Source organism: Strix uralensis, chromosome 38 (assembly GCF_047716275.1).
Source record: "Strix uralensis isolate ZFMK-TIS-50842 chromosome 38, bStrUra1, whole genome shotgun sequence".
NCBI lineage: Eukaryota > Metazoa > Chordata > Aves > Strigiformes > Strigidae > Strix > Strix uralensis.
This window is the reverse complement of record NC_134009.1, coordinates 246,256-266,774: the sequence shown is the minus strand read 5'-3', so window position 1 is coordinate 266,774 and position 20,519 is coordinate 246,256. Positions and strand designations below refer to the sequence as shown.

General features: G+C 55.8%; 1 protein-coding gene across 15 annotated transcripts in view; it reads left to right on the top strand.

Moving 5' to 3' along the window:
- WIZ (WIZ zinc finger) overlaps positions 1 to 20,519 on the top strand; it is a 57,611-nt gene that overhangs the window by 29,952 nt on the left and 7,140 nt on the right. For 8 of the 15 annotated variants that reach the window (XM_074854857.1, XM_074854855.1, XM_074854854.1 and 5 more), the window contains 4 exons: positions 3,912 to 3,972; positions 6,393 to 9,007; positions 9,166 to 9,531; positions 19,975 to 20,142. In XM_074854857.1, coding sequence (XP_074710958.1) covers positions 3,912 to 3,972; positions 6,393 to 9,007; positions 9,166 to 9,531; positions 19,975 to 20,142 — 3,210 coding nt within the window. Of the gene's footprint in view, positions 1 to 30; positions 189 to 3,118; positions 3,192 to 3,911; positions 3,973 to 6,392; positions 9,008 to 9,165; positions 9,532 to 18,695; positions 18,829 to 19,974; positions 20,143 to 20,519 lie in introns of those variants that run through there. The other 7 variants (XM_074854859.1, XM_074854862.1, XM_074854851.1 and 4 more) reach the window with 7 other exon arrangements.

The window sequence follows — 20,519 nt, the reverse complement described above, 5'->3', positions numbered from 1 at the left end:
TTTTTAACCTCCCTTGACTGGAGACTGGTTCACCCCATCCTCAGACCGATGTCATTTGGAAGTGCTGGTCCTTCTGCAGCAGGAACCCACCTGATCTGGGAGCTGCTGGAGAGCTTGAGTCGGAGCTGAGTCTCCCTCCTCATCCTTTATCACTGAGCTACGAGATGTGGAAAGCACGTGGAGGTCAGGTAGGGTTCCTTCCTCCCATCTTGGAGGACTGTGTGGAAGGGAAACCTTCTGTTGTATTCAGGGGATGGAGCTGTACGCAGTTGGACAGCTTTTGAAGTTTGGGAAATAATGCTGGTTTTTAGATTTTAGTTTTCTTTAAATTGTCGCTTCTTTATGCTCTTCTAGACTGTCACTAGACATTTTTTGGGAGCTGGGTAGAAAACTTCCAGGGGAATATAGTTTCTCAGTTAAACTCTTCAGAAGAGAGAACCTCTCCCTGTTTTGAAGTGGTCTAGTGTCTTGATGGAAACCACCATCCAAAAGACCACTTGGCTTTAGAGTCTTGAACTTCCTTCTTCAGGTTTTTAATTCGAAAGTCACAGAATAATTGAGGGTGGAAGGACCCTCCAGAGGTTTTCATCCTGCCCCTGTGCTCAAAGCACAGCCAACTTCATAGTTAGGTTGCTCAAGCCCTATCAAGTTGAGTTTTGAGCATCTCCCGGCATCCCCCACTCTCACACGGAAGAGCTTCCCATGTTGTGACTTCCTTGTCCTCTTGTTGCGCGTGTCCAGGAGGAGTTTGGCTTCGTTTTCTCTACACCCTCCAATTAGTGGCTGTAGGCAGCACCTTCTTGCTCTCATCTTGAAGCAGAACGAGCCCAACTCCCCCAGCCTGTCTTCATCCATCACGTCCTCCAGTCCCCGATGGCTGGGGACCTTCATTGGGCTCACTTCATTGGACGTTGGATCTATCAGCATCTCTGTGATCTCCTGATGCAGCGGGGCAACCTTGCTCATGATCACAGCTGCCGTTTGGTGTTTCGTTAGTCTTAAAATACATGTTGAGTAGCTCCAGTACAAAATAAACCAGACCCTTTGTGTAGGAAGCATCTGTCATCCGAGCGGTGACGTGGAGAAGCACCTCAAGGTACATCCTGGTGGTCTTGGGGGTGGTGGTGAAGGTTTAGGCAAAATTTTTGCACCCGGATACATGATTGAGCCTCTTGAGCATGTTGCTAACCTCTGCTTATCAACCCTGACTGTGACAGCCTCGATGAGTCAGGGCTTTTATGTCTCTTCTGGAGATGTTGGTATTTGTCTGTTGCTGAATTTGTCTAGAGCTGGGTCCACCGTGTTGAGGAGACTCCTGGTCTCCACATAACTGCTCCCGTACTGGAAAATTCACAGGTTTTTCCCTTTTTCTCTCATTTCTTGTGTGTGTTTTGGCCACGGGCTCATGTGATGGCTCGATTTTGAAAGTGTCTTGATGTTCTGGCCGGGTTGTTTTAACTCTTGGGATAGAGGAAAAACAGCGGAGAGACCCGTGACCCCGATATGAGGGTGCTTGACCTCTTGGAGCAGAGCCTGCGAGTTCAGAAATGAATTCTGATTTGCCACGCTCTCTCGGGAGACGCTGCAGCCGCGCTCCTGTGGTTAGAGGAGCAGCTCTTGCTGGATTACCATAGAGGGTAAATTTGAGCCTCCTAAGTCCAAGACATTAAACTCCCTCATCTCTCGCTGTTTCCAAGAAACCAGGATTTGCAGGGAGTGCAGTTACGTGCTCATCAGGAGAAAGATAAATCACCGCATGTTTTCCTCTAAAGGAGACAGTTTCTAAAAATAGGAGCGGTGCTGGAGCTCTGGAGAACAAAAGAGTCCCTGGAAGGCTCCTGCCACTGTCTTTTCTCAGTGATCGGTGCTCTCTGCCCCTCTCCATCCACGCGCTGGGGATTTATGGGTTTAAAATCTGCTGATTTGGGAGAGCTGGGTTTTTTTTCCCCTGTCCTTTCCCCCAGCATTCCCACCCTGGCCGGTTGGTGACTCAGGCCTTCCTGAATGAATGCTGCTGGTCTTCTGTGACCTTGGCAGCTTGGCCCTGGATCCCGCTGGCCATTTCCGGAATAATTTTGAAGCCAAAAGGACCTGATCTGGGAGCCAGGGACGCTGCCACCTCTCTGGGACGGGCTCTGACAGCGCCGACGCCAGATAAATCCTGGCAACGTGCGTGATCCCAGCTCTGCATCTAGATGAAAGTGCTCCAACCCCATCATCTCTGGATGAGACCTACACGTCGGAGATGCTCAGCCCTAAAAATCTCGCCTCTAGGGTGGCTCACCTAAGATTTTCAGGAGGACAGGAAGCCAACCCCGGCTTTTCATGTCTCTCCTCTGCTTTCAGAGCAGGTCCTGCCCTGTCTTTCCCATCTCCATAACCAGTGTGGTGGCCTGAACACCGCGTTCCTCCTGGTTTTACGGCACATAACCAGTAATCCATAAAATAAATGCAAACTGTGAGCGACCGCGTCCATCCTGGAGGGCAGTTTGGGCTCTCACGGGCTGAGCCCGGAGACCCTTGCAGCAAACCCCATCTCCTTGGCCGTGTGTTTCCAGAGTGCTCCCCATTTCCTTCCCAGGCCGTGCAGCTCGATCCTGCTCTCTCTCATCTTTTTGTTCAACATTAGAGGCTCTCTGGGTCCTTGGTCGGTGCGTGGTGGGGGCTGAGCTGCTCTTTGCACGTCCATAAGCCCCAGGCATGGTCTGTGCTGGATCTGCAGCCTCCACCAAGCTGTGGACGCCTCCTTCCCGTGGCCTCCGAGTTATTTCCACCACACTGGTGAGCCCCAGGCAACTCTTGGGCTGCTGGGCATCCCATGACCCAAGATGATGATGGGAGCAGGGACATGGGACAGTCCCTTGTCCCAGCAGCACATGTGCTTGCCTAGGGCTGGGCTGCTGGGTATCCATGACCCAAGATGATGATGATGATGATGAGGGGAGCAGGGACATGGGACAGTTCCTTGTCCCAGCAGCACGCTTGCTTGCCTGGGGCTGGTTTGCAGCAGGAAACAATGTGGATTCACCCAGTTATGCCTCAGCTTCCCCAGCTCCCAGCCTCACCTGTAATAACAAGCCAGTCCGCGTTTTCCACACAGGTGACGCGTGGCTGGAGGGATCCGGCACGAGGAGCGAGACCCCCACGTCCTGCCCTGAGCCCAGCCCCGGCTGATGGAGCCTCTGGGCCAGGTAGATTCCATCTAGACGTCTTCATTGGACGCAGCCAAAGACTTTCCTCCTCTTGAGGATGTAACTGGGTCTGATAGAGCTCGGCAGACCCTACAGATCTTCAGGAGGCATCTGCCTGCCTGTCGCTGCTGCCTGAAATCCTGCCTTGCGTCTTCTCGTGAGCAGGTTTGGAGGTGATTTAACCCAGGAGCCATCCTGGGGGTTCAGCAAACCCTGAAGCGAAGCTCCTCTGAGTCCCAAATGACGCTCGGGCAGGCGGAGAAGCCCTGCGTGCCGGTCCAAGGGCAGGGAAGTGTGCCGGCGCTGGGGAGGCTCGTGAGCCCCGTCCGTAGAGCCGGGGGAACCAATCTTCTCCGTAGGGTGGACCAAGACAACCCTTGTCCGGCCGCTCGGCCGCAGCTCCACGCCGGATACCTCCCAGGCGAGCAGGGGTGGCGGGAGCACGGCCAGCGGCGTGTGCATCTTCCCGTTAAACTGCTTAGCTGCAGGAACGATTATACATCAAATAGTTGTGCGCGGGATTAAACCCTCTTAAGTGTGGCTCGGAAATCCTCCAGTAATCCAGACCCGGCTGTAGGAGGGAAGGACGGGCAGCAGGAGCGGAGGGGGTTTATCTGCTGGGAAAGCTTTTTTAACACACAAAAATAATCACTTTATTGCAAATTGCGTTGAAGAAGCCTCACTTGGGCACTGACCTTGGAGCTTTCCTCTTTGTTGCAGATGAGCCTGATCCTGCCCTCTCCGGTGCCGTCCCAGCCACAGCTCACAGGACCGAACTCGGGTAAGTTCCCAAGGGATGTCACAGAGCGGGGAGCGCCCGGGAGCCCATCTCCCCTTGCTGATGGTACTCCAGTTACACAAAACCCCAAAACAGCTCCCCCAAAGAGGGTTGTCCCACCACTGAGGTCATCAGCAGGTCCCTTCAGAGCCAGCCAGCCCAGTCCCCTTGCTCAGAGCAGTGCTGGCTGCTCTAATTCATCTCCTTTGTCCTGCTTCCCGACAACCACCCTGCTTCTGCCTGCCCTAAATTACCCCTCGGAGCCCTCCCAGTTCCCCTCGGTGCCGCTGGGACTGTCCCTGCTGTGAGGGAGAGAGCGAGATGCTGGGAGGTGGACGCTTGATTTGGTTGCGTTGGGTGTCCCAGAGTTGCCAAGAGGTGTCCCAAATAGCTCTCAGCACCCTGAAAAGGCACATTTTGGGGTGCCAGCCCAAGGCTCCTGCAGGGCAACGGTCCTTGTCCCTCCTCGTGGCACCAGGGACGCGCGCCTGGCTCAGAATCAGTGACTTAACCTGTTTAGCAACGTAACCAATGCCCAGCACGTTTTAATGGGCTTATTTTAGTATCTGCTGTTGACTGATCCTTCCTGGGCCAGCGGTTTCCTTAGCAAGTTATTTTTAATAACGTTTGCAGGGTTTACAGTGCATATGGGAATCACATTTCCCTGATATCACACCACAGACAATGGCGAGTCCGTCTTCCAGTCCGCAGTAACTTCTCTCAAGTCAAAATAGGGAAAGATTTGGAGCTGGGAGGGTGAAGGTGGTGGGGTGGGACCCCTAAACTTGGCTTTTTTCAGGAACAAGCTGGAAATAAATAGGTTTAAAAAGAAGGAGAGAGAGAGGCAGAGCGAGAACCGTGTGGAACTGGCAGCCCTGCTGTCTCCAACAAAGGCGCTTTGTTCTCCTGGCAGCACAACTTGACCCGTGAGATAGTGTTTTGCTGGCCCTGGAGCAGCTCCTTGCACGAGGGCTCGAGGCACCGGGCTTCTCCGGGTATCAGGCTCTGCGATCTGGGAAATTTCTTCCCTAGGGATGGTTTAGCAGCGGGTAGGAGCCGGGATGTGGTGGTTTGCATCCCACTCTTGGCCGTGCCTCCGTGCCACGGGTGCTGCGTAGAGGGAGAAGCCGGGTGTGAAGCTGGCTGTGGAGGACAAGAAGCTGGGTCACATCCTCAGGGCAGGGATTGAGGTGTGGAGGGGTCTGCAGCTCCGTGGACACCCTGAGTCTGCTTGGCTCTGGAGCTGGCATCTGCCAAACCTCTGTGAAGCTGCTATCAGGGATATTGCGGCTCCTGGATCCTTTGGGCCCCAGTTCAGAAGCCTAAATGTGGGGATCTGGTGCCATTTGAGGCTCTCTGCTTCTCCATGGAGCCTCTTGCTACCCCAGCAGAAGCTTGAGGCTCTTGTAGATCATTGGAGGCATCTCAGAGAACATCAAGTGCCTCTGTTTCTCCCTCATGGCCCTCACCATGTCCCTTCTTCCCTGAAAAAGCCTCCAAGCCCAACATAGGACTTTCAAAACCACCAGGCTGGGACTGGCCATGGGTGTGCTCAGCCCCTCTTGAACACCCGACGTGTCTTCGGTGCCATGGTGGTACCTGCAGCACCCGCCTGAGGCCACCCTGTCCCACTGTAGAGCTCATTGCATGGAGGCCCATGTTCTCCAGCTGCTTGATGGGGCCTTCCCAACTTTGGGATGCTTGTGGAGGGTTTGGAAGAGGATGAGGAGGAACCGCCTTGATCCATGGTGGCTTCTGCACAGGGAAGAAAGACTTCCCACTCCTGCAGTGGAGAGGGATCACCCAGGGACTTTCATTTAATCATGGAGACAAACCATCCTTTGGTCCCAGAGACCTTTGGTTTGGTCCACGTCGACACTTAAATCTATTTTTCTGCAACTTTGAAGAGCTCGTTGGCCTGTTTTGGCCTGATAGCAGTAAGTGTCATCGCTAAGAGCAAATATCCCTGTTGAGCTGGGTAAAAAGGAGGCAATAAGGTGTCCAAGCATGCCGAGAAGTTAAGAGGGGAAAGGGAAGGAGAAGCAGAGAGTGGGGTGGAGCGAGAGGAAGACGACTTCTGGCCCAGGGCAGGGATCGGTGATGTGGTGATGGAACCCAGCGCTCCTGTTGTGCCTGGCATGAACGTGGCAGGGCCGCCATAGGGAGCAGATGCAGCCATCGCTGAAAGGAGCTTGGAGCAAATCCAGGAGAAGATGCTGAAATGATTCGAGGGAAGGGACAGGCTCATTTTTGTCCCAAGTCTTTAATATTTGGGGTGACGTGGGAGTCACCGTGAAATCCCCAGCCTGTGTTATGCCGTAACACCCTGCAGGCTCGCTCTGGTTCTGGGACAACCCTTTTGTAAATGGCAATGTTTGTACTAACCCATTAACGGGTTATTAACTCTCAAAACTTATTTACAGCTCCACGAACGAAGAGCATTTGGAGTTCAAGAAGGCTTTGTACAGAACGGATGCCAGGAGCTCCCTAGACCTGCGAAACATGACGGTGTCCGGCAGCGTGACCTGGGACGCCTCCGCCCTGGAGACGAGAGCGGGCGATGGGAGAGAAGAAAGCACTTTAGAGAGACTCTCTGGCTTGAAGGACTCGAAGGACGCGCGGTGCGTAAAGGAGTCGGCGTTCGCCGTGGAGCCCCAGGTTGTAAATACCGTGCAGGTGGATCCTGAGCAACTGGAGAGCGACTCCGAGGAGCTGGAGGGCAGCAAGGCGGCAGCGGAGACCCCCAGCCCTTGCACTGGGGCATCGGTCGGCGGCGGGGAAGAGAAGTATCTTAAAAATGAACCAAAGCAACTTGAAGGCCTCAGCAAAGAGCACTTAGATAAAAGCAAGAGGGGAATCCAGAGGGTCGACTGGATTTCTAGACCCAACAAAAGCCCAAGTCCTCACTACAAAGACATAAACAAGCCGACAGATGTAGCAACCAACTTGCCCTTTCGGGGACAGCCTGTGCGTGAAGTGCCTCCTCCGCTGACGCCGACGGTGTTCAGAAAAACGCTAAACCCTGTCCTCGGCAAGTCCAAATCCCTGGAGAGCTCCTCATCCCACAGGAAGGGGCTGATGGTTGACTCGGACTTGGGCGAGATCAACCAGCTCAACGCGGCAGAGTGGACAATCCAGAAGCCGGGTCTTCAGCTCGGCGCAGACCTCGCCGTCGGCAAACAGTCCTGGACGGTAAATGCCGAAGACTCAGTGGAGCGGATCCCGTTGATGTCCCTGGAGCCCGCTCCCTGCAGCTCCTACGACATCGAGATGAGGCCCTACGTGTGCAGTGTCTTGTTGGAGGAGCAGGGGAAAGAGGAGCTGGGTCCGGAGGAGGACCCGACAGTGTACACCTGCATCGAGTGCAGCATTTACTTCAAGAAAAAGGAACATTTGATGGATCACATGCTTCAGCATAATCGTGGACCAGGGAGGGACCAAGACAGAGATGCTTTGGGAGGGCAGTGTCAGTTCTGCTGCAACGAGTGCGGGTGGGCCTTTGGAGACCCCACGTCCTTGGAGCAGCACAAAAGGCTCCACCAAGAATCGAGGGAAAAAATTATCGAAGAGATTCAGAAGTTGAACGAGTTTCCGGACGAAGGCCGGGAAGCCCGGCTGCAGTGCCCCAAGTGCGTCTTCGGCACAAATTCCTCCAAGATTTTTGTCCAGCACGCCAAGATGCACGTCAAGGAGAGGAAGGACCAAGGGGCAAAGAACATGAATCTCTTTGGAAGCGCGGGCAGTGGAGAAATACGGGATAGCCCCGTGCACGGCATCTACAAACACTTCAAACCAAATGAGCACATGTCCCTGCAGATGCAGGTTCCACCTCACGGCAGCGGCAAAGGGCTCAGCACCTGTATGCTCTGCAGCTTCCCAGCCCCCAACGAGAACATCCTCAAGGAGCACATGAAATATGCCCATTCCCAGCTCTCCTGGGACACGGAGGTGTATGAGGATGATCCCAATCAACCAGGAACGAGCAGAGATGCCTACAGCCCGGCCAGGCCAGGCCGGTTTGCAGAGACAGATTATTTTGGCAAAGCAGACCGGCTTTTCCCTCCGCCTCACCGAGAAAGCGCCTCGCATTACGAAGCTGTCCACGGTTTTGCCCTAACTCACCCAAGACACGAGAAAAGCAACGGGGCTAGTAAAAAGGACTATCAAACATCCGGCTTTCATGCCAGGAAGGCAGCTCCGTACGCTGCCCCGCACAAAAACCTGGGGTTGTCTGGTTTTCCCTCCGCTAAAGCTTATTCCCAGTTTGCTCTGCAGCAGCTGAAAAAAAAAGCAGCAGCTCAGCACCTTGAAGGAGAAGGCGACGGTCTCAGGAGCCACCCAACGGGGTTGGAGGAGCTTAGGCACAAGTGGATGTTGGCCAACGATGCTGGGAGCATGGAAGAGGAGATCTCCGTAAGCACAGAAATAGATTTGAGCGAGAACAGAGGCGTCAAACCCGTCACCATCCCTCAAGCTGCCTTGGACCTCAAGAGGACGTTCAGAGACACCTTGAAAGCCACTGACTCTTCGATAGCTTCGGAGGAGCAGCAGCAGCAGTTGCGGAAGATGGTGCCCATCATCCTCCTGGAGGAGGTGAACCTGCACCCCAAGGCGACGAAGCGGCCCCGGGGGAAACCGTACAAGAAGAAAACGACGCTCGCTTCCCGGGAATTCATGATGGAAGAGCCCCTTCCCTTGGATATGCTCCTGTTGGATGCTCCTCTGGAGGGTCCTCTGGAGCTCGATGACCTCTTGGACTCCGACTCGCCCATGCTGAAGAACGAGGAGAGGAAATGTCCCTACTGCCCAGACAGGTTTCACAACGGGATCGGGCTGGCGAACCACGTGCGGGGCCACCTCAACAGGGTGGGGGTGAGCTACAACGTCCGTCACTTCATCTCGGCGGAAGAAGTGAAAGCTATTGAGCAAAAATTTTCCTTCCAAAAGAAGAAGAAAAAAGGTAGTATGTATTCAATTCACCGTGCTTTCTATTTTCTTGTTTTAATCAGTGGGGTTTTCTCCTCCCACCAAGAATTGGGTACGTATGGTACTGTGGTCAACCTGAACCGTAGTGGCCACGGCACAACCGGTGGCGTGCGGTTGTCTCGGGTGCAATACCCACCCCCACCCCCGTCCCCAGAGGCCTGACCCAGGGTTTTTAACGCCGTCGCTGACTCTCTGTCCTTCTTTCCGCAGTTGCAAACTTCGACCCGAGTACTTTCAGCCTGATGCGATGCGAATTCTGTGGGGCCGGGTTCGACACGCGAGCGGGTCTCTCCAGCCACGCCAGAGCCCACCTGAGAGACTTTGGTATTACCAACTGGGAACTCACCATCTCGCCCATCAACATCCTCAAGGAGCTGTTGGCCAACTCATCGGAGCATCCGATGCTGCAAGCGGCGATGGGAGCGGAGCCCTCGTCCCCAAGCCGAGAGAGGGAAGCTCACGGCTTCGTGCCCCGCAAGAGCATGACCCCCATGTCCGAGTGCAGCATTCCACGGTCTCCTCTGTCCCCGTTCCCCCCGTCCTGGGGAGATGAGTCCCTGCAGTCCTACCGAGACGGTAAGTGTCCCCGAATGCCCCGTGCGAGCCAGAAAACCTTTTGATAACCCCAAACCATCGCGTCCTGCTGAACAGAGCCCTGTTGGAGGGGGTGGTGTTTACAGGGAAGGGTTTAATCGGCGTAACGTGGTGTTAATTAATCCGTCTCCATCGTTGACACTCGTGTGTCCTGTGAAATCCGATGCTGGTTTGGGGGCAGACCCATGGAGATGCCAGCAGATGAAAGAGCTGGGCAGTCGGTCTCTTGAGGTGGATGGAGGGGTCGCGTCCCACTGGGGAGCTTTGGACCTTTGGGCTTTGTCATTAAAAAGCGTCGTGTTTAGGAACGAGGTTTCCAGCGGGGAAACCACTAAAGCTTTGCGAATCGTGGGGGCAGAGTGTGGCTAGAGGGAAGGAGAAGAGTGTGGTTGCTGGTACCGGTCCAGCCTGGTGGTGCTCAGCAGGATGCGGCCTCTGGTCCAGGGATCCGCGTTCGCCCCTCGGCTGCTTATTTTCCGTAGGTGTTATGTTACTGTTGGGGCAGAGCGTAAAGGATTTGGGTTAAAAGGATAAAGGATTCCCAAGTGGATTTGGGTCTGCGCTGGTCCTCCTCCATTAGTGGAGCTCCACATTATTCAAACTATCTATTCCGTCCCAAACAGCTTCCAGGTTTCCCCTTGCAAGGCTCCAAAAACCTCAGTTTGCACTAAAAACTTGGCAACGTTCTTCCAAAGACTAAAAACTCGCTCGTGCATTAGGAAAAACAACCACCTACTGACACCTGGTGCTTCTGGCAGCATCTTGGAGTCCTTCTCATTAGGTTCTGCTCAGTCTAATCCTACGTTAGATCCATCCCTGCAGCGAGAAGCTCTCTGTCTTTAATTGAAATATCAAAGAGCCTGTAATCCCGGCTCTCCAGACTGTTCCACATGCCTGGGCTGCTCTTTGGAACGAGCCTTGAGCCGAACGAACGCAAATTAAAATACGAACAAACCCAAACTCTTCTTTCTTGGCATGGCAGACCTTGGAGGATGAATAGTTACTGGCCTGGGGTGGTGGTTGATGCCAACGAGAGGCGTTTTGAGGGGCTCGGCTGCGTTTCTGCTGCCAGTGGTTGGATGTTCCTGCTGACTGCGACTATCGCTTGGCAATTTTTAGGTCTCCCGGTGCCCAGAATTCACTGGCACGAGCAGTTCTAGATAGCGCCGCTGCTTTAAAAACTAGGGCTTGGGTATTTTGTAGTTAAGAAGGGTGGAAAGTATCTCTGTGAAGAAAGAATGGCCAACTTTTGGCAACAGCCGCTCATCGGAGAAGAGGTTAATGCCGTTCTTAACGCAGCAGATCTAATATCAAATGTCCCCAATGTGAAGTTTTAGGAAAAAAAAAAAAAAAATGGGTCATGTCTTGATGTCTTGAAATATGATCTCGCTTATCAGTTCGGGCAACGTCACTCAAGTTTTTTTTTCAGCATGTGATGTTGGCCCGGGGCTGGGAACATCTCCTGCGCCTTGCTGTGCCCATCTCCAGTTGCCTTGAAATGCTGGTGGGTGTCTGGTGGGAGAAATCGGGTCGGGAATTGTCCTTCTAGCTAAAAGTAGCTGAATTAGAGCTTGACTTTTGGTCTGCTTCAGCATTGTATTTAACCCCAGATAAGGTTGGGGACATGTGGGATGAGCGGTGGGTGAGGGCGACCTGCCCAGAAGCCAGAGCTCAAACACCCCCTTAAGCTGCGCTCCTGGATTTAAACTCGCGTGCTCCGCATTCCCTTACGAGTCATGTCTTTGGGGGACAATGCCAAGAAAACGGGTAGATTTGGGAAGCTTAAAAATCCCCGGCCCAGCAACCTGTTGTGTAACCAAAGAATGCGGAGCCGATCACGTGGAGATAGCGATCGGTGGAGGGCTTTTGTATTTAAATCCAAGCCCTGAAGTCTCTTAGTTACGTTCCCAAGCTCACAGAGACGACTCGCCGTGAGTCGAAACCCTCCTCGTTTTCCTTTCAGCCCCACACGAAGCTTTTGGGGCGCTCTGGCTTCGCGCTGTATCTGTCGCAACCGATTTAAGAACGACGCGGCGCCCGTTGCGTTGCAATATTTATTTAACTCTTGCTCCGGGTACGGCTGCGGGGAAGCAGCTGAGCAAACAGTGAAGCGGGTTTGGAGGTGGGGGATGCCAAATCTCTAGCTGGGAGGACTTTAGGCGGGGTTTTTTTTAAGCCCGCTTGTCCCCGTGTCTCTTCAAATCCCCCGTGAGACGTGCGAGAGGCCGAGCGAGCCGCCTGCTTCTGCGCCTCGACCGCTGCCGCCAGGCTGGAGCGAGGCGCTGCCTTAAGGGCACCTGCTTAGCGTTAACGTCCTCCGCACGCGTTCTATGCAAATTCCTTAATTTATAGAGGGTTTTAAGCAACGTTAATGAGATAAAGGCCGTTTGCAAGTTATAATGGCAGGAGGATCTGGTGGCGCGGTGCCCGCAGCCCCGGGCCGTCCCGGGCCCGTGTTGTAGCTCGGCATCTGCAGGCAGCTCCCCGCGAACCGCTTCCTGCTTCCTTCCTCTCCACTTCCAGAACGGCCAGAAGGGCTCTGCTGGCGTTGCAAGACGCCCCGCGAGCTGTTAAGAGCTAAGAATATCGGTAGACCCTTAACCGAAACCCTCTGTCACGGGGGGGAAGGGAGAAATCCCCTTTTTTCGGGGAGCGTTTTTGTGAACCGTTTTCTGCGCCGGCTGCGGTTCGTGGTTTCTAACGAGGCTGCAGCGGGAAACGAAGGCAGAGGATTTGGCTCCGGGTGCAGGGAGATTGATTCGATGAGCATGGCGGTGCTCTCTGGTCTTGGGGTTTGTAAGCAAATCACCCCAAGACCCGAACGGTTCGTTCCTCGGGGTGGGGGGGGGTGAAGTTGCCCTTCCCGGAGCTGCTCACAGGAGGGACACGAAGGCGAAACGACGAGCGGTGTCGGGAAAGGGCTGTGGGTTTAGCAGACGCTCTCTTGCTGGTCTCGCGCCCTTGGCTGCTTGTTTAAAAACAAACAACAACCCCCCCCCACCTCTTTAAGCAAAACTAAAAGTCAGAGGGAGGAAGTAGGCGTTTGGGTCTGTGGCGAGAACCTGAACTTGGCTGCGCTGGTTGTTTAGATGGGAGCGTGTGTGGCAAAAACAGGATGTTTTGAGATACCGGGGGGGATCTCAGAGGTTACCTGTTCCCTCCCGTTGCTTCCAGGCAAGTCCACGGTACCTAAACCAACCGGAACGTGGCTGCTGCGGGCTCTGGCGGAGACTCCACCGCCCCCCTCGGCATCTGCGCTGCCGTCACCAGGCCTCGCCCTTAGAAAGCCGATGGGGTCTTGGGTATTTTTAATATCTAAACCCGTGACCGTTCATTTTACCCCCAATAAGCAGAGACAACAGTTTATGCTTTTCTGTAGACCCAGATCTTTCAATCTCCCCTTTTTGGTCCCAAGTTTAGACCCTCAGTTGTTTGTGTTTCCCTCCCCGATGTGGCTGAACCCTCCCTGAAGCGCCACGCTCCACGTTATCTCGGCTCCTGCCCATCCCAGGACGGGCTGTGACGTAGGGGAGGTTGCAACACTCGCTCTGGTTCGGTTTACAAACAGCTTAAAAGCCTGAAAACCCGTTTTTTTAAAATTTATTTTTATTTATTTTTCCCCCCACCCTTTTCTGCGGGAACGCTGGCTCCCGGGCTGTCCCCAGCCATCCCCGTGGAGTTGGTGGATTCTCCAGGCCGGTCCCTGTGCTCAGCGGTGGCTTTCCCTGGATGTTGTGGCGGGTGAAGGTGTGTCTTGCTGCTGCAGCCGCCTCCTTAAAGCCTGGCTTGGCTCCTTAGCGAGGCTGTTTGTGTATCTCCTGGCCCAGAACCTATTGGCAGCCGCCTCGGAGAACACGTGGCGCCTCTTGGCAGGCGGTGGGAAGCGTTAGGCAATTGCATCCTCTCCAAAACGGCTCGCAGCTCTGCTTCCTCGTAGCCTGCCTCACCTCGCTCTGTCGCCGGGACTGTTTTGCAGGCGGGGCACCATCATCCTCCACTCTTCTTCACCCCTTTTTTTCCGGATTTAACTCCTCATGATCTCCCTTCTTGTCCCAAACTGTGAGGTCTTCTGCTAGAGCTGGATTTCTCCTCTCGATCTGCTCCCGGGCCGCGACCGTGATGTTTCACCATGTCTAGGAACAGGAGCAAACGTGCATTTGCGGGTTGACCTTCCACCCCGTGCAGAGTCTTTCCTTCTGGAGTGCATCCAACGCATTGTGAGGAGGAGGAGGAGAGGGTCGGTTGAATGGCACAAGCTTAGAGAATGATTCTGCAACTCTTCCAGCTGCTGCTTTGCTCCTGTTGAGCCCCCAGATGAGGAATCGGGAGTGGGGCTTGCCCCGACCATGGCCAAGGTCCTGCCTTGGCTGAAAAGTGTCTATTTCTTCTCTAGAGCATAACTTTCGGACAGAAACATTCTTAGGGTCTGCTGGGTTGGACAAGACCCACAAGGATCATCGAGCCCAACTCCTGACTCCACACAGGACAACCTAAAAGTTAAACCCTTTATCTAAGTGTTCTCCAAACTCTTCCTGAACACCAACAGGCTTGGGGCCGTGACCTCAGCCCTGGGGAGCTTCTTCCAGTGCCTGACCACCCTCTCCATGAAGAACTCTTTCCTAACGGCCAATCCGAACTTCCCCTGATGCAACTTTAAGCCGTTCCCTCATGTCCTGTCGCCAGACACTGGAGAGATCAGCACCTCCCTCTCCGTTCCCCATCGTGAGGAAGTTGTAGACAGCAACGAGGTCACCCCTCAGTCCCCTCTTCTCCAGGCTGACCAACCCTGGTATCCTCAGCCGCTCCTCACAAGCCCTTTCACCACCCCCATTGCCCTCCTTTGGACACGTTCTAATATTTTTATATCCTTCTTAGATTTTTGGAGCCCCAAAGTGCCCACAGGACTCAAGGTGAGGTCACACCGAGATGTGGGACAACCACGTCTTTTGACCGGTTCGCTACACTGTGCCAGGATACGGATGATATGATGATCCCAAGGGGCTTTTCCAACCTGAATGATTCTGTGATTCTGGGTGGCCCTTTTGGCCACAAGGGCACATGGTTGACTCCCGTTGATCAGCCAAAAGCCCCAGATCCCTCTCTGCAGAGCTGCACTCCAGGCCATGTGGAGAACAGAGAGCTTCTTCCAGTGGACAACGAGTGAAAAAGGGAGAGTGTCTGAGTGTCAAGGCCTTCAAAAGTGGTTTTAGGGGTGTCCAGGGGGAACCCTGGTGTGGTCTGCTCAGAGATACAAGTGAGCAGAGACCCCACAGCCGCTCCGATTCCTCCCCCTGCCTCTTCTGATCCAGGATGTGCGAGTCAGGAGGAGCCTGTGACTTTGTGGTGCCAGGGCTTGGGGACAAGCACAGCCTGTGCCTCAGCGAGAGGCTGTGGAGAGGCTGGAGGAGATCAGAAGGGGAAGGCTCTTCCACCAGCACAACTTGGGCTGGAAGAGGATGTTTATTGTAGATTTTACGGCTTTTTTTTGCGCCTTATTTCTTCCTTGACACTTTAACTTGAGAGTGAAGACCTCGGCGCAGCTCAGCAGCGGCTCCGATTTCCACCCTGACCTTTGCTTCCTCTGGTTAATCACGGATGCCCTCCGCCACAGAATCGAGATGCTTTGTGGACGTGGCCTTTTGTCCTCCTTTCCCTCGAGGAGCACGCCCGCGCGTCCCGTGGTGGCCGCGTTCATCGCAGATGAGCGGAGGTTAGAAAAACCTTCTGGAGGTCCAAACCTGACCCCCGGCTGCCAGCGAGGCCAACTTCAAAGCCAGGTCATGTTGCTCAGGGCCGTGTCCCGTTGAGTTTGGAGAGGGTTGGAGGCACCTCCACCTCTCTCCCGGATTAACGTGCCCTGAGGACCCTCCTCGTGTTACAGTTCTTGGGTCACGCTCTCCTTTTGTGTCGGCCTTTCTGATTTTTCTCCCCGCGTGCTCATTCTGTGCTCACCCGCAGCCTGACCTACTTTCCACCGTCTTTGATTCCTTTCTCGAGTTCCAGGTTATTGAAAAGCTCACGTTGGCCACCTCCTTCCCTTCCCTTCTTCCCCTGCACGGGGATAACGTGGGCCATTGCCCTTGATATTGTCTTTTCTCCTGGTCTCTGAAGATTTTTGAGGGTAGGCAGCGCCGCAGGGAGGCCGGACGTCAGTTTTTAGCCTGAATTTGAGCTCCGTTTTCACCGCTGCTGATCTGTGGCCACAGGGGACGGCGTGAAATCTCTCAGCCAGATCTTCCAGCGCAGGAATCGTGGAGTGACAATCTCTGGGGGCAGCACTCGAAGGCAGATGGTCGCAATAACCTATTTCCGTCTTGGCAAATAAGGATAGAAATTGTCTCTTTCCTAATGTTTTTGGGAGACCTGGGTTGGTAACTGCTGGAGAAGGGGATGTTGCAGGGGGGGAGCCCTGAGTTGGGATGACCCAGGGATACCCGCGGATACTGCAGCCACGTCGGGTTCAAAATCAGCCTCGTGGCCACCTCCGCATCCCAGCGGGATGTCAGCGGAGAAAGGAACAGCTTCTACTTCTTGCATTTCTCCTCTCCCCATTAAATTTCGCTGAGCTCCTGCGCCTGCCACAGTGATTCCTCATGACCTCCTAGTCCTGATATTGGTTTTTCTCGAGCTCTTTTAAGCCGAGGAGAGGTTTTATGTCTTACCACCCCGGTAGAGAAAGAAGAGAGGAACTTTAGGCTGTTTGTTAGCAGCCTGTCCTCCTCAGCAGAGCCAGCGAGGGGAAGCACCATGTTTAAAATGATTTGATAACTCAAAAGCGCGACAGAGAGCTGGCAAACTCCCCCCCTTGGCAAGGAATCGGCTCGCACAGAGCTCTGGATGCCGTAGGCTGGCCAGCAAAGACAGATGCTTTCATCCTCACCCCAGACAGAACCCGTGAGCAAGCCAGCAATCAGGCAGACCTGCCCGTCCCGGTCTTTCCCCTACCCCATGTTGCCTTCGCTGGATCTTCTTCAGGAAGATCTGGCTCAAATTTGGGGAATTATTTTTTCAGACCACGGGGCAACGCTGAGCTCTGCAGCTCAGAAGTGGCACCAGCTGCCTCGCAGATCATCCCTTGAATCCGGGTTAAAGCTGCAGGTTATCCAACCGGAGCCTTTTGCCAGGTGCGATGAGGTCGTCGACCGCTACGAGGGGCTTTTCTCTCCCCTCTTCTGCACGTGATTTGTTGAGAATTAGCGTGAGGATGTTTCACAGGTGTTTGAGGACTTGTGAATCTCTGCACTGCCCCGCAAATGTGAGCACGTGTCACCTCAGCACCCAAAAGCTGCCCGAATGAGACCATCTGTGCTGTCACTGCACGGAGACTCGAGCCCCTGGTGACCTCTAGTCACTGCTGTGGGCTTTGAAACTCCCTAAAAATGACAGGATTTGGCCCATCGTGGCTTCTTTAACCTCACAGAAGCTGGTGGTAGGAGGATTAACCACCTACCACCCCTTTTTAAGCTGTCTTAGAATGCAAAGGCAAGTAGGAATTTGAACCTCCAAAGCTTCCCTATGCTGAAAAATGAAGTGTCCAGTGTGGGTCTGGTTTTGTTTCAGCTGTGGCTCTCGCGGGCTGTCTCCTCTTCCCACGCTGCCTCTTCTTGGTTCGGTTTTGTTTATGCACTCTGGGAACGGCAGGGGGGTTTGCCATCGCACGTGGGGTTTCCTGGTGTGATTACGGACGGAACCGGCCGGCTTTGAATGCGTATTTTCAACTCGTAAGCCCAGAAACTGTACAGAAACGCTTGTGGCCACGCTGGGACTCTGCCTGTCCTTCCACCGGGGAGGTGAGGAGGAGGATGGAGCTGAGCAGGAACTGTCCAACGTAACTATTATATGCTCCATCTCTCTGTATTTCTATGTTGGGCTCCAGGAGTAACTTTTACCCATAAGTTCCTTTGGCTGGCTCTTGGTTTATCACACTGATGTGCTGGGAGTGGATGGGGACGGTTCCAGCAGGGATTGATCCTCTCTGCTCGCCGCTGAGGTCAACACTCTGCGCTTGTTACAGTTGCTTTGCGATCCAGGTGGATTTTGTTTCACAATCCAGGTGGATTTTGGTTTCCTACACGCTTTTCCACCACGTTCCCTTCTCCTCACGCCACGCCCCGGCAGCGTTTCCCGTTCCTCACAGGCCTCGTCGCTTCTCTTCGCCTCGGGCAGCGTGTGGCCGGGTCTCCCTTTGCAGGGCTCGCTCTCTCCCAACACCTGCTGTAACTTTGGAATCGCTCTTGCCAAAAATCTCGAATTCTCAGCTGGTTTGGGTAGTGCTTGTCGGTCTGTTTAGGAGCGAGGCTTTCAGGGAGGTTTTGCTGCTGTTTTCTCTGTCCCCTTGGGTCTGAATCTGTGCTCGGGTGTTATTTGTACCCCCTGCTCTGAGGAGGGGTGGCAGCGCCTTAGGAGGTGGATGATGTCCCCATATCCCTACTCTGGGCAGCAAATTGCTTCTCTTTTGCTTTTTATTGGAGTGTTTTGAACAGAAGCAGAGAGGTGAGCGGATGGAGAAGGCCTTGGGTGGCCTTTTCCATCTCGGTAGGTGGCCGGGTGGTGGCTGATGGGGTGGTGCCGTCCTCTGGGCATGGGGCTGGGCTGAGCAGGGCTGGGCTGGGGAGAGCCCCGTTGGGTGAGAGGCAAGTTGGGCTGGGGGGAGCAGCCAGGCCGTACGGGGGCGCCTGTGGTGTGAGGGGGCATCATGGAGGGACAGCGGGGCTGGCCCCAGCCCTGTACCCTGAGCCCAGGCCCTAGCCCTAGCCCTAGCCCTAGCCCTAGCCCTGTACCCTGAGCCCAGGCCCTAGCCCTGTACCCTGAGCCCAGGCCCTATGGGCCCCGGCCCCGGCGTCCTGTCCGGGGCCCTGTCCGGTACCCGGAGCCCAGGCCTGGGCCTCGCACCCCGCCATGGAGCGCCCCCTCCCTACCCCACCGATCGATCGTTCGGCGCTCCCCTCTCCTCCCTCTCGCCGCCTCCCGCGCCTCTGCCAGCCGGGGTGCCGATTGCTCGGCGCTCGACCTCCCGCCCCGGCCACCGGTCCCCCCCCGCGCCACCGCTTTCTGCCCGTTCCCTTTCTCGACGCTCGACCGCTCGCCCTGGCGGGCGGGCGCGCGCGGCTCGGCGCTCGGCCTAGCGGCCTGGCGGCCGCCCCGCATGTGCCGGAGCCAAGATGGCGGCCTCCACCTCCTCGCAGCCCAAAGTGACAAAAGCGGCGGCGGCGCCGCGACCCCGGGACCGGGACCGGGGTGGGGACGGCGAACCCGAGCCCGAGGCGGCGCCCGAGCCGGGTGAGCCCCCCTTTTCCTCCGCCGATCCCGCCCCGCCGCGCCCGGGCCCACCCGCGGCCCCCACCCCCCCCCCTCCTTCCCCCGCCGCAGCGACGGGCCCGACCCGGGGCCGCCGCCGGTTCCGGGCCCGGCCCTGACGGGGAAGTGGAGGGGAGAGGGAAAAAGGCCCGGCGAGGGCCGCTGTCGTCGAGCCGCCGCCCTCCTTTGTCCGTACCCCGGCCTCGCTTTGTCCCTCACGGGGCCCCCGCCATCCCCTCGGCGGGGCCCCCCGGGCCCGGCCTGTCCGCTCGCAACGGGCCGCGCCCGGTTCCTGTCACCACTGGAGATGGGTGGGTGTGGGGGGGGAAACCTTTCCCCTCCTCCCCGCCCCCTGAGGGGGAGGCGGGGTGGGGGGGTGGGGGGGATGGGGACACGATCCCGGGAGGGGGTGGGGGGATGCAAATCCCGGCCGCGCCCTGGCACCGCCCCGGGGTGGGAAGCGGGGCCCGGGGAGGCCGAGGCAGCCCCCAGCCCGCCCCCGGGCCCGGGCGGGGCGGCGAACGGCCGCCCCCCTCCCCGCAGGGAGCTGCCACCTTCCCTGCCCCGCTCCCCGCAGGGAGCTGTCACCTTCGTGTCCCTCCCCACTCCCAGCAGGGAGCTGCCACCATCGGTGTCCCCTTCCCCATGATTTGTGCCCCCACATCCCTCAGGGAGCTGCCACCATCCATCCATCCCGCCACAGAAAGATGCCACCTTTATGTCCCTGTGGCTCCCCCTCCACCCTAGGGAGCTGCTACCTTCATGTGTGTGTCCGTCCCCTGAGCTGCCACCATCCCCTGTGAGGGAACTGCCACCATTTTCCCCCCTCTTGCAGGGAAATGCCACCATCCTCCCCCCTCCTGCTGTCCCCAAGCACTCCCAAATCGTGCTGGCAGGTCACTGTCATCCCAGAGGCGTGTCACCTGCCACCGCGGTGGGTGTCCCCCTCTAAAAGCCCCCCTCCCCCCCCCGCCCCGTGCAGAGTCCCGTTTTCTCTGATTCTCCCTCTTGAGCGTTTTGGAGCAGCTTAAACCTTTGTGTAATGGAGCCGTCTCTTCCCTGGGCTCACCCCAGCCTCCCTCAGCCGCATCAATCCACCCTCAGGGGCTGATGATCTCCTTTTCTTAGCAGTCCTGGCTCCGGAAGAGGAAGAACTGGTGGCCATGGAGGTGGGTTCACCCCCTCTCCTGAAAAAAAGTGCTCCCGCCGGGCAGCTGGATCAACCCCCCACCAGGATAGGGACCAAACTCTCTCCTGAGCCTCCCGGGAACAAGCCAGAGCCTCAGGACTCCAAAAGTGAGTATTTTCCCAGCTCCTCGTCATCTCCGACAGCCGAGCAGTGGGTTTTTGCTGTGAGGAGAGAGCAGGGAGTTTGTTTGTGATCCAGGAGGATTTTCAGGTCCTTTTACTTAATTAATCCTCTAATTAAGAAGGTGGCTGTGTTGTTCTCTGGTATTGCTGGTTTATGTTGCTTTTCTTTCCCTGGCACCAGCAGCTTCCCAGGACCAACGTGCGCTCCCTGTCCTCCCTAAACCACCTCCTTCAGTCCTTCCTCTCCTAATTAACAACGTTCCCCTAAAACGATCGCTTTGAGATCCCTCTCCCTCACTGGCTGGGCTTTGGAGCCTGCCTGCGGCTCACCGATTGCAGCCAAGGCTTCCAAAAACACTCTG